We start from the raw sequence: 14,300 nt of genomic DNA on the forward strand, positions 1-14,300 counted from the left end.
AAGTACTAACCGAAAAGGTATAGGATAGAGCGCCTGCTTATTACACCTACCCTTTTTACATTATATACGTATTATTTTTTTTCGTCTGTCCCTCAGGATCTTATCATCATTTTATTATTATTTTATTTTTCAAATACAATTGTTTCCAACTACTATGATTATTATTATTGTAATTAAGTACTGCATATTTTATACATATTAATTGCAAAATTATGACACCAAACAAATTAAATCCACATTCATATTCACAGTTCCATAGTCCTCCATGCTTCACTTTTACATTTGTTAAGCATCTTCTTTTTCAATATTTCTTTAAGTCTTTGTGTTTTACCGTGTTACACATTTTAATTTCTTCCTCTAAGGTATTCCACATGTTTACTCCTTAATTTAAGTGTGTTTGAGTTTATAAATAATGTATTGGTTGGGTCAAGATATTCTGCTCTGTTAATGATTCTAATTGCCATCTTTTGTAGAACAAAATAGTGTTTGTATGTTTTGTATATGTTTCCCCAGATTTCCATTTATGGTAATGAAGATGTGTGTGTGTGTGTTTGTGTGTTTGGCAAGGCGCATGATGTGCTTGCTTGCGTGTGTGTGTGTGTGTGTGTGTGTGTGTGTGTGTGTGTGTGTGTGTGTGTGTGTGTGTTTGTGTATGTCTGTTTGTGTGTGTGTTTTTGTGTGTGTGTGTGTGTGTCTGTGCCCCTGTGTGTGTTTGTGCGTGTGTTTCTGTCTGTGGGCTCCGTCGTTTAAAGGAAGAACCACACAGAGAAGTGGTAACAATGATTACATTACACTGTACTCAACCTCTAGTTGTAATTGAACCCATAGCAATAATGTGGAAAGCCGAGTCGATAATGTAACAAATTTCTGAGCGCATAATATAATAACATTTTTCCAATAATTTTATAACATTTAACATTCGTTCACCCCAAATGACTCTTAAAAAGCAGTGCCAACATTTAAATATTTTTTAACCATTCAGCGAACAAAAGTCAACAGGCTGATTATCATTTAGGGGGCCACTCAATGACATGCAGAAGCTTCATCAACACGCCCACTGGAGTGTTGTGAGAAATACCGACTTTCTACTCCCCATCCACATATAAGGTAATTTACATTTCCTACTGAGAAAATACTACCTCAGGGGTAGTATTATTCAGGAGATTTTCAGGGTACAAATGTCAGGATATGTTGTTCACACATACGTCCTATTTGGAGAATATCAGGACTTACACGAGTGTCTGAAATCAGCCAGTGTGTGAGCATTTGATTACATTATAAAATTAGTCAATTTATGGTAACAGGGGTAATTGTTCAATGGAAAGTGTAGAATACTATGCATGCAAATCAATTATTAAATAGCTTTTACTGTTATTCAGGGATGAAAAGTGCATTGACATCAAATGCAAGGCAACTACTATTGGTTAGTTGAAAGTATAAACATCATTGAGATTAAACATCTCTTCCAGTGTCCTGGCCAAGACAGGCAGCAGTAGCCTACAGTCAGACATAGCATACACAGGGGGGATATCAATATCGCAAGACATTTGGGGAGGATCAAGGAGGAGGGTAATATTAAGTTTGAACAACAAAGTGTAAAGACATTTCGGTAGGCTCAAGGAGGAGGGTAATATTACATTTGAGCAACAAAGTTTAGTCTTGTGGTGGACTTTAGAGACATAATTCACCATATTGTGTTATTGACATGTTTTCGTTCTGTGTTATAGGGACACTGTCTCTTTAAAATCACGTGACTTATCTGTTATCTGTGAAGATCACGTGACTTATCTTATCTGTAGAAATTGTCTCTTCTCTTCGTTTAGCCGTTATGTTTAAAAACAAGGTCTTAGCTCGGTCAGTGTGTTGCTGCCTTTGTCTTGACGTACGGTGTGTGTGCGCGCGCGCGCGTGTGTGTGTGTGTGTGCATGCGTGTGTGTGCGCTTTCGTGTATGCGTCGCTTACTTTGTCTTGACGTTCATTGTGTGCGTATGTGTGTTTGTGTGGGTGTGCGTGTGTGTTCGTGTATGTGTGTGTGTGTGTGTGTGTTTCTGTCTATAGTCTTGGCTTGTATAAATCCGTAAATACAAATATTACATATGGTCTATTGACGTAGTTTACGGCAATAATGAATCAGACAGGGAAGTGGTTAAAACGATGACATTATATTGGCACATATGATTGGGTTGTCACTATGTCATCTGTTTTTAAAGTTGTCAATGAGAAATGGGAAAATCAATCGCCCAGCGATTGTTCAATGACTAGTACCCCGAGGGGTACCTGGAAGGGTCTAGGGGGTACTCGAAAGAAATCTGTGATTTACCTTCACAAACAGTCCTGTGGCTGACAGAAGTCTCAGTACCAAAAATAAATGTATGCAGCCCAGTATAACCAAACTCCCCTTCCACTTATCCATTGCGGGAAACTCACACATTGAAAGATCTACACACCGTGCTTTTGGTCGTTAATGAACGTTGCCATGAGAACAGAGATGTTTGTCTCAAAGTCGGGAGTCAGAAACGTTAGGTTAGTTAAGAACCGACACATTTATTAATATTTTTTAAAGCAAGATCCTGGAAAATATTGGATGGGACAACCACTACTGTTTTTAACTTTTGGTTGATTTAACGCCTACGACACAAGAGCTAATCCACTAATAACCACCAATGGCAACAATGTCTATGTTCACACGCATAGGAAAAAAAAATCCTGTCATTTTACCCTATGTAGAATAAGCTTTCATTGCTCCAAAATATTGTTTATTCTGTCTCGTCTTTATATTTTATGTATATATGTAATGTATGTACATGCGTGTCTATTTTTTTTTGCAGCAGAATTAAGAACAAAAACATTTCAGTGAGCTGCGTGTGAAGCTGGGAGAACTCGGTGGGATGGGATCGGTCACAAGGGGTACATCACTGATCAAAGTTTGGGAACCACTGGATCCGACAATTCCATACGAGAAAACACTTCAGTTGTCCATTGATATGTATAGAAAAGACTGCTTCCATTAAAGCAGTCAGGAAACATGTATGTGCCATTCAAAATTGTAATTATGTAATGTTTCTATAAAACTTCTATAAAAAATATAACTTCTATAAAAAATAAATATATTACTATATTTCAATATGTTACTCTACTATTTTACAATATCCACACAACTAATCCCGTGGACAGGCCTCTGGATCTGACATGTTGGATCCAGAGGCCTGGATCCAACATGTCGAGTTGTAATGCATGTCATCTGGGATTAATTACAATTTATTTGGGTGTGAATCTTGTTACTATTCCTCACAATCGCTTAATATTGCTCTGTATGTTCTGGAGTTGGACGTAATACCTGTGCTACCTGTGGGGCAGGTGGCAGCATGTCTATGGGCCGTCTTCCCGGCAATGATGCTAGCCTGTTGCTGCAGGGGACAGCCACCCAGAATCACCACTCGGGAGGGTAAGCAGGAAAAGGGCTTTGCAAAAAGATATATGGGGTAAAGAAAAACAATAGCAAACGAAGGCAACTTAACATTACAATACATCCGTCATTCATTAAAGGTCATTCATCCATAGCATCACTTGTGTTAATGTTAATAATGTTTTTTTATAACTTTTCAATCACTTTTATATTACATGACACCTTCACATGCTAATTGTACAATATGCCGGGAAATATTTTGTTTGTCAGTGCACATGTAGAAATATTGGCTACACAAAAACATTTATTCTCTGCATTTCTGCATCGCTGCATTGCACTTTTTAAGTCCATAAGTCACTCAATAACTTAATTTCTGACCAGCCTCATAACATAACCAATATTCAATCATATAAACAAAATATATAACAATTTCATCATCAATTGATCAAACATTCCTAAATAACGCAACATATATGACAGTGCCACGCAGTGTCTCCTTTGTTTCAGTATGTTTGCAGATTTTATTTTTCCTTCTCCTTAGCCTTGCCCGTCCTACTTCCTCCAACATAGGATGTGTTTGCTCATCCAGTGACTCACTTTGGCTGGTTACCCAACACATCAGTGCCCGGCCGTGAAGATATATAATGCCTGCCTGCGGTGCACCCAACTCACAACTTAAGTCCTTCACGGCAAAACAACATGCGCGCTTTGAACCTGTGCATCTTCCTGAGCTTGACGGCGGCAGTGGTTTACTCCCTGCCCCTAGACAGAGAACAACCACCACAACAAATCACAGATAAAGATGAAGAATTTGCAGAGGTAAGTCCTTTTTACTTTTTATTTAGGCTTAGCTGTGTAATCTCTTAGTTGTTACACGTGGTATTGGTATTCACCAATTATCTTTTGAGGAAAAAACTGCTAACAGACGATGCTCTCTGTACATTTTAAAGGGTGAATAACTTTGAATTGGTTGTTGTTTGTCATGCATGGATACATATAAGCAACCCTTGTATTTTAAAGCTAATATTTAACAATCAATACACCATCCTAAACAGCACAAAGTCTACAAATCATGAAGAGAATTGTCCTTGATGTCTGATCATTGTTCCTCTCTCTCTCTCTCTCTCTCTCTCTCTCTCTCTCTCTCTCTCTCTCCCTCCTCTCTCTCTCTCTCTCTCTCTCTCTCTCTCTCTCTCTCTCTCTCTCTCTCTCTCTCTCTCTCTCTCTCTCTCTCTCTCTCTCTCTCCAACAGAGCTACCTCAAGAGCTTCTTCAACCTCACCAAAGAGCGTAAGAGTTCTTTTGGTCGCCAGGGGGTCAACCCTATGGTCGAGAAGCTCAGGGACATGCAGCGCTTCTTTGGCCTGAATATCACTGGCTCAGTGGACGCTGACACCATGCAGATGATGAAGAAGGCCCGCTGCGGGGTCCCCGACACCCAAGTCGCCCGCTTCTCCACTTTCGGGGGGGACCAAAAGTGGAAAACAATGGCCCTCACCTACAGGTAACAGGCACCGGAATAAATGCAATTGGGTGGATTCTGTGTAAACGTTTTATAATAATGTGAGTGCATACATCCTTAGCATGGTAGACCCCAGTGGGAATTGAGAACCTAACCCTGGCAGCACTCATAAGAGTGTTGCTAGACAAGACCACCACCTTGTTTCTATCTGTGTGTCAGGGGGTCTTGGTGATGTATTGTAGTTTGCTTTACTCCTGTGGTTTGTGTGTGTGTATGTGTGTGTGTGTGTGTGTGTGTGCATGTGTGTGTGTGTGTGTGTGTGTGCGTGTGTGTGTGTGTGTGTGTGTGTGTGTGTGCGTGTGTGTGTGGGTTTGTTGGTGTTGAGATGAGTGCGCCTGGGAGTGATGTCTGATCAAACATCCATGTATCTTTTTACCCTCACAGGATTCTGAACTACACTCCGGACATGTCCCGGGCGGAGGTAGACGAGTCCGTGGAAAAAGCGTTGAATGTGTGGGCCAGGGTCACTCCCCTGACATTTCGAAGGATCGAGCGTGGTACCGCTGACATCATGATCTCCTTTGCGAGCCGATGTAAGTGTGGACACCGGACTAGAGACTAACCCAACATTGTAAGATTCAACGTATGCGCCCTCTGGCTTTCTAGGGAATTAATGTCAGGTCAAACTATTCAAGAAAGAGAACCAACAAAATACAGACCAACAGCAAACCATATCGAAACATATATAGTATTAATATAATACTAATATATTATATATTATGTAAAATCTAATATTATCAAATAATAATATATGAATACAATACTACAATATAATAAATAGTGCAAAAAGTTAGCTGCCAAATTTGACTGAAATAGGCAGATAAATAGCGTATAGCATCACTAGGCTGACATTCTTATGTTCACTGCCTCCAAAAACAAAAAAACAACATCCAATCCACTGCTGGCAGGCCAGCAGTGGACTGAGGATGTTCTTGGCAAGTTGCACGTTGAAAGGATGTTGGGGAGATTCATCACAGGACTTCAATCATCTCCTTTATTGTACCACCTCTGTGTTTTGTGTACCTGACATTAAAGTGTTTTTGACATTGTGCCGACAGATCATGGTGATTCCTACCCCTTCGACGGCCCCCAGGGCACTCTCGCCCACGCCTTCCCCCCGTCCACAGGGATCGGCGGCGACGCCCACTTTGATGAAGACGAGTATTTCACCTACCGCTCACGAAGAGGTGAGTTCGGCGCACAGAGAATCGCTGGAATATGAACCATTACCCGTTGAAAAACAGCACATATCAATATAGTGGGGCTCTCATGTTTCATGTTTGTGTTTGTGTATTTTTCAGGTTATGTTCTTTTCCTGGTTGCGGCCCATGAGTTTGGACATTCCCTGGGCTTGGGCCACTCCAGAGACCCCGGTGCGCTCATGTACCCACATTACATCTACAAGAACCCTGACACGTTTCAGCTGCCCCGCGATGATGTCAACGGCATCCAGTCCCTCTATGGTCAGTGGAAGGATTAACTTTATTTTAGTGCTACTTGCTTGCTAGGATCGCTTACCTACCTGTAAATCCCAACAAAAAAAACTATCTAATGTAAGGAATAAAGTTTAAGAATGTCTCGGCGTCCTGTTCATTCCTCGACTGATGATTTTGGTTGAACCGTGTCCATCCAGGACCTAAGGTCAACGTGAACGTAAATGACCCCACACCACCCACAACACCCAACTCCTGCGACGCAACCATGGTCCTCGACGCTGTGAGCACCCTGAGGGGCGAGATGTTCTTCTTCAAGGGCAGGTAGAGACCGTTCAAAACACGATAACCCTACACTACAATGACCTTTCATAGATTTATGATTTGCTGAATTCTCATACACTGTTTGATTGTCGTTGTTGTTGTATTGCAGTTTCTTCTGGCGTAAGCACCCCAAGAGCTCCCAGCCCCGGCAGTCCCTCATCTCCAGCTTCTGGCCCAACGCCCCCGAAAAAGTCGATGCTGCTTTCGAAAGCCGCCAGACTGACCAGGTCAATCTATTCCAAGGTACAAGCTCCAGCAGCGCAGTAATGATCTGCTGTTGTTTAGTAACTTTAAAAAAAATAATGGTAGAAAGGGCAGCTGTTTTAATAGTGCTTCAAAAAAAAGCACAGTGTTACAAAGAAAATATCTGCGGGAGAAAACCTTTCACACCTGCTAATCCCGGTTCTTTCCCCGTGTCCCTCCAGGTCGTCAAGTCTGGGCATTCTCCGGGTATGATCTGGTGAGCGGCTTTCCCAGGGATATCGATTATTTCGGTCTGCCTAGGAGCGTAAACAAAATCAATGCTGCCTTGTACGATACCCATACGCGGAGGACCTTGTTCTTTGTGGGCGACCAGTACTATAGGTAAGAAAACGAACAAAAAACAATCACAACTACACTACTGTCTACTGATAACTGACTCATTCAAAGGGGTCGATCATTTCCGTCCGTGCCATTATACGAGCCGTGAATCACAGTTTCACTCTTGTGTTTCCACAGTTATGATGAGGAAAGACGAACGATGGACACAGGATTCCCCAAGTCAATAGAAACCATCCTCCCAGGACACACCAGCAAGGTGACGGCTGGATTCCAGTACAAAGGTGAGTGATGACATGATGCCAATGGTTGTCAAAATAATGTTCTTTGTTTTTTTCGTTTTCAAACAGTTACATGTTATATCACTAGACCCTTGAACTAGACCCCCAAAGTTGTTGTTGATCTAAACATATACTAAGAAACTTTTCAACTACAGCCGTCACTGTTTTTAACTATATAAATTAGGTCAATTGAGCCGTTGTGGTTTTCTTGCACTCTTATGCATTGAAATATTTTGAATGAAAAGGACAATGCGGTTACATTGTACCAGGTTTAACATGTTCCTCCATCGTACCACCTGCAAACCCACTAACGCTGTGTTCTTCTCCCCTCAGATTACACCTACATTTACAGCGGGTCCAACATGTTTGAGTACAGCCTGAGGACCGGAAGGCTGTTCCGTGTCCTGAAAAACGATTACTTTCTGCCATGCACCAACTAGAAGAATCTGACCTCATATTGTGTTATAACAACCATTGGCAGTCACATTGAACAAACCAGTATACATTTCCTTATAATATATTTGACAAAGATCTAATCATTTTGTAGCAGATGTTTTTTATTTATGAAAACATTTATTTTTTAATAAACATGATTTTTTAATCTTAATTTATTTGTACTGTGTATCGACAAAAGATTAATTTAAACAATAAAGACTTTAGAATGTAATATCTTGTTTGTTATTCATTTTTCAAAGTTTATATCAACAAGTGATATGCAAATGGAGATACTTGTTGGGATATCAAATCTCTTAATGCTGCTATAGGAAAGGGTTTTAAAGAGAGAGCGTATAAATTAGCATAGATAGCAAGATTTTGAAACCAAGCAATCAAAAAGACGTCCCCTCCCACTGCTCCATATGTTTCTCCACCATTGAGAAATGTTGCGTGTGAAAAAAGATCCAATCAAGAAAGAGATACCTTGATTGGTCAGAAATAGGCCAATTGCTGAACAAAAGATAGCTAGGCAAACAAATTACACTCAGATTATATCTGTTATTGTCCATTTACATTTATCAATTGTGTTATAAAATAGAATATCTATGCAACATACTACTCTCTTATAAAAAAATCACATTCAGACATTTTCCTGGAATGTATTGACAAACAGACAATCACATATTACGCTCAGGGAACCCTTTCATTCCCAAAACACAGACACACAGGTGAGGTTCTGTGTTCTGTCAAGCATCAAAGGTCCTGTCATATCCAGAGAGATCAAGATACAGCATGCAGAGGCCCCAACTCAGACCCCTTGTCTTTTGTTTCTGAACAAGGAGGGGACATTGCTTTTAAGCACCTGTGTGTGTGTGTGTGTGTGTGTGTGTGTGTGTGTGTGTGTGTGTGTGTGTGTGTGTGTGTGTGTGTGTGTGTGTGTGTGTGCGTGCGTGCGTGCGTGTGTGTATGAGGGACTAGTCGGAGAGTGGCTAATCACCACTGAAGAGCTGAAGCCAAAGCGGTGTGTACACTGTGTAGATTTAAAAACTTGTTGGAACTGCATGTTGCAGCATTCTTTTTTCAGTCCGCAGTGTCAGTGTCAGTCCGCCTGTCTTGCCTGTCAGTTTGACTCTGTCAACCATAACCGTGACCCTAATTCTAACCCTAACCTTGACCCGCAACATAACAGGAGGGTTAAGCAGTCTGTGTCTGTGTGTTTGTGTGTGTGTGTGTGTGTGTGTGTGTGTGTGTGTGTGTGTGTGTGTGTGTGTGTGTCTGTGTGTGTGTGTGTGTGTGTGTGCGTGTGCGTGTGTGTGCGTGTGTGTTCTCGTTAACAGGGCAACAGCGACGAGAACACGGCCAAGGTGGCTGGCATCATCAGGGAGGAGCAGGACGCCTACACCATCGCCTCCTACACGCGCAGCAAGGTGGCGTTCGAGGCGGGCATCCAGGCCAGGGACGTCCATGGGGTGGGGGGGGTAAATTAGGATGATTCCAGGGGCGCAGCACTGACGGGGGCGCTCCAGAGGACACTGGTATTATTACAACTATATGCAAGTAAATTTTGGTGAAATATTGATTCATATTTCTTTTAATTTTATTTTTTCGGATTAAATCATCAAATTAAATGAACATGTGGTTTGTTTCCCCATTTTTACGAAATCATTAGAAAGTCTTATTATCACCCTTCTCATTTGTCATTATTTCCTACAGCCCAAGTCTCATGCTACTGCAGAGCAAAGTAGCCAGGAAGATCGTGGTGAAGCAAGTGCAGACTGCCCAAAGTCAGTCAGTTTGTGTGTATGCCGGTCGGTGAAATGAAGAAGTCAGGTTGTCAGGGCAGGAAAGAGAGGAAAGAAAGTGAGGAAAGAGCTCAAAAGGGTCGACAGTTGGTCACCCAGTTTTTTACCAAGAAAGGTATATTCCCTCCCTCTACACTTTCCCAACAACCTGATATCAAGCCTAGCCTAGCAGCTAGCACTACTGTAGCTAAAATAATTACAGCCTGCACTGCATGATAAAACAGAAATGAATGGACGACGTGGAGGCGTGAACTGTCCTCCGCGGTTGCTTCCGCGAAGTCCATTCATTTCTGTTAATGGACACCTCGAAGGGCATTATCCCGCTTTATACCATGGTCACTTACGAAAGAAAGAAATATTTAATCAATTAATAATACTTTAATGTGTTTTAGAGTTAAAATCGTGAAGGTTTTTTTTTTTTACTAGTCGAGCGGACTATTTAATATCTCCCGTATAAAACAATGATTAACATTCCATACTGCTTGCCAGCCATAGCATGATAGCTGTTGACATTAGCTAATGAAAACTGCCTTCATGCACAGATGCAGCCCCAGGATTATCCCCCCCAGTTGAAAGGCAAGAAGGTGAGCCTATGTGCAATCCATGAACAAAAGTCTTATGTAAGCAGATTTTGAATATTTTGATTGGCTGCATTACAATATTAGCAGACATTAAACTAAGGATACTTGTACATTTTAGCTGACTTTTAAGTTTTAAGTCAGCTAAAATTACAAGTAGTCTACCCTTAGATTAATAGCTGCTAATTATTGTAGGCTAATGCAGCAAATCAAAACATACAAATACATATTTAGTCATGCCCAGCTCAATCCAATCAAATAGACTGTTGACAACATTGTTCAATATGTTCAGATAATTATGAGACATTTTCTGAATTATATGATGTATCTTAGAGTCAGGGCCCTCTTCAAGCCATGATGAAACCACAGAAGAAACCAGTGAGGTTGAAATAGAAGAAGGGGAGAAGGAGGACAGTCTAAGTAGAAGCAGCACTGATGAGGAAGTGGAGGAACCAAGAGAGGCTGAAATGAGGGACATGTCAGACAGATGTGAGACACAGGCAGATGAGCCACATGTACTGGTCTCAGTCCCAGATCAGCTGCTTTCTGTTGACCCAGGTTTGTGGCCAGCAAGATTGACTGACAATGACAGGGCAAGTATTTTCAGAAAGATTGCTGTTAGGGAAGATGAGGAGATGCCCAACGATGGAGAGGGAAAGCCTTTCCCTGATTACCTTAAATATTCCAAGACACCAAATGGCAGGGTAAAGGTAAAGAGGGACTGGTTAGTCCATAGCAAGAGTTGCAATGCACTTTTCTGCATTCCCTGCATCCTTGATGATGATAATGACTACTCAATTTTGACCCAGTATTACCCAATATTTAATGATTATAAAATGTGAATGAATATATAACATTTAAAATGTATATATGTTGGGGGGGGGGGGGGGCGGGGGGGGGGGCGGGGGGGCTCCATAACTGAATTCTGTCAGGGGGCCCAGAATGCCTAGGGACGTCCCTGATATGGCATACAATGTTATGCCATACCCGGCGATGTTTGACGTTCAGAGCGGGTGCTCCAGCAGCCCATTCACACCTGTAGGCCTATTAACCCGACTACGGCTCTAAGACGCTGTGAGCATCTTTCCTATTGGATCGTTTTTAGGATATTTATTTATTTATTTATTTATTTATTTATTTATTTATTATATAGGCTACGGAGACCACCAGACATACTCGAAGCAACGAGAATGGTCTATTAAATTCAAGATGGGTGTGCGCGAATAGGGATATAGTGCCATACCGTCAATATGAATTTCATTCAGGCTGTTCAATGGTCATGATACAAATCTTGTTATAACGATAATTGAATAAAAGCTATGGTCTACTTATAATATTATAACTAAATAATTGTATATTTCTATATATATATAATATATTTTAATATTTAATTAATTAAATACAACAACGGCTTTAAAAATGTGACATGCCTACGTTTTTTTGGCCTTTTCTTTTCCATAGGCCTGCGTCAACGTCACGTGACGCAGGCCTTACATCACGTGACGCAGACCACGTAACCAGCGGTTAGGTCTATTTCCTAACCAGCGGTTAGGAAATAGACCTAACCGCTGGTTAGGAAATAGACAGATATTCCAAGGTTTCCTTCAAAAGGCAAAAGGAATATGTTATTTTCCGCAGTTTAGACTTGTAATTAATAAGTTACTTTTTTAATGAACTTGAATCGTTTTTTTTGAATCGCTGTCTGGTGGTTTGTTACGTCACTCTGAGAGACGCCCATGGACAGATTTTATAGTGACACAGCCTATAACCTATTCTTGAAAGCAAAACACCAAGCTCATTGATTTAACAAGGCAGGGTTATTTGAAACAATTAATTGAATATGTGTGAGAGGTCATTCCTCCTCTTGAGTGTGCTTCCTATTTATGTCTAGTGTACACCTCCACTGTCCAAAAAGCACAGCCCCCCTCCCCATATGGATATGGAGAATTGTTGGCACTTCCCAGCGGTGGTGGTATCATATATAATTAATTGTGGGTCTCTGGGAAGAAGCCGGCCCTAACCCTAACCCGAAACCTCAGACCCCCCCCCCCCCCCTCCCTGCCCTAGGGGTCCGACCGGGCCAAGTTTCGGTCTGGGGGTCCCAGTTAGGCCCTAGAATAAGGTATTCAAATTTCAGGGCGGTAGGACCTTCCTATCTCAAAAACTGTTTTTCCACCACATTCTGAACCACTAGGTCTTGCAGGCAACACTTCTGAGGGGCTTTGTCCAAATAACAGTCCATTTGGAAAAAAAAAAATCTCTAAGGGCTAGAACTCCAAATCTCGGATATGTCATTTTCGGGACCCCGGGAAATGTGTGCAAACATTTTGGCATCTCTAGCTATCTGGAAAAGGCCGGAAATGGGGTGTGACCTCCAACAGTAGAGTAAATGTACATAAGACAGAGGTTAGTTTCTAGTCCCCATTTTCTGTGGGATAGAGGTGTACATTTGTGGCTTAAGGTGTGTAGACACAGCTGGCCTGTGGCCAAATTTTTGAAGTCTGTGGTCAAAAGGTCAAAAGGAGCCGGCACCACGCCGCTTATGAGATAACAAAAAGTTAATGTGCATTTCTCTCATAACTTTTTGTCATTATTAAAGAGAGGCCTGATTCTCAGATATTCATGTTGGATGGCTAGGGTGTAGGTCTGGGAAGAACTTCAGGCCAAAATCTTGCAAGCGAGCCCCTGGGTGAGGTGCAACGAGATGGAGCACTTTCTGAGTCATTTCCTGTAGGGCTGGAGCCACAGGTTGATGCGTATGCGTCCTTTGAGACCCCCTTTGATATAAAAGAGACCCCAAGGTATAGCTTACTTGTAAATGTTCTCGACTCAGTCACCTATTGCATCCCTCCCTTTAGGGCTTCGGCCTCCTAATTAATCATTGTAGTATATTTGAATGCCCTCTTTCATATATATGATACCACCACCACTGGGACATGGCAACAATTCTCCAAATCCATATGGGGAGGGGGGGGGGGTGCTTTTGGACAGTAGGGGTACACTGGACATAAATAGGAAGCAAACTCAGGAGGAGGAATGACCTCTCACACATATTTAATTAATTGTTTCAAATAACCCTGCCTCGTTAGATCAATGAGCTTGGTCTTTTGCTTTCAAAAATAGGTTAAAGATGAAGTCTAAAATGCAGAAAATAAAAACAAGGTGCCTTTTAAGGAAACCTTGGAATATCTGTCTATTTCTTAACCAGCGTACCCTAGTTTACGACAAAAAAAACACAATTGACGGCAGCTCCGTTGCTGCGTGGTTTTTAGAGCCATGTAAATGCAGAGGGGGCGGTCGATAGCAACCACCATAGCAACAATGACAGTCAAGTGACGTGGACGCAGCCCCATTGAAAAGAATAGAATACACACCCTACACACTTAGGAGGAATGACCTCTCACACATGATAACTTTATGAATTATTTCAAATAACCCTGCCTCGTTAAATGTGTCCATGCACATCTCTCAGAGAGATGTTATAGCCTAGGCCTACTAGCCACCAGACAGTGATAAAAAATGAAAGGAGTCACGTTGAATACAAAAGAAACATATTAATTACAAGTTTAAACTGTGGGAAATAGAATGATATGGGGGACGAGAGCGTGCACTGCGCAGCCCTTCTGAAGTCGAAAAAAATCTCCAGATTGAAATGAATTGGTTTAATATTTAATTAATTTTTATATTAAAATATATATTATATATATATAAATATACAATTATTTAGTTAGCCTCTAATATTTAGACCATGTAGCTTTTATTCAATTATCGTTAACAAGATCTGTAGCCTATTTGACCGTTGAAAACCCACTTCCACCAATTTGTAAGTGTGGTTCAGGTATACCAGAAAATATTAAACTATTCATAATATAAAAACGATGTAAAAAATAAGGTTATGGGCCGAATTCGGTTAAAATTCAGCCTCTACTGGCCCACAACTAGATCGTCTCATTTCCTCGTTACACGCTTTAATTTAATTG

At 41.2% G+C, this 14,300-nt stretch overlaps 1 protein-coding gene across 1 annotated transcript; it reads left to right on the forward strand.

The window, feature by feature from the left end:
* The first annotated feature begins 4,094 nt into the window (after nt 1–4,094).
* Nucleotides 4,095–7,998, forward strand: LOC307077253 (collagenase 3-like). Its single transcript, XM_079738601.1, has 10 exons — nt 4,095–4,225; nt 4,659–4,909; nt 5,312–5,460; nt 5,986–6,114; nt 6,229–6,390; nt 6,561–6,684; nt 6,794–6,927; nt 7,110–7,269; nt 7,405–7,508; nt 7,839–7,998. Exons 1-10 carry the CDS (start codon nt 4,106–4,108, stop codon nt 7,943–7,945), a joined length of 1,440 nt encoding a protein of 479 aa, XP_079594727.1. The 5' UTR covers nt 4,095–4,105; the 3' UTR covers nt 7,946–7,998.
* Nucleotides 7,999–14,300: the final 6,302 nt, after the last annotated feature.

The sequence above is a fragment of the Pollachius pollachius genome (assembly GCF_949987615.1).
Source record: "Pollachius pollachius genome assembly, chromosome: 6".
Classification (NCBI taxonomy): Eukaryota; Metazoa; Chordata; class Actinopteri; order Gadiformes; family Gadidae; genus Pollachius; species Pollachius pollachius.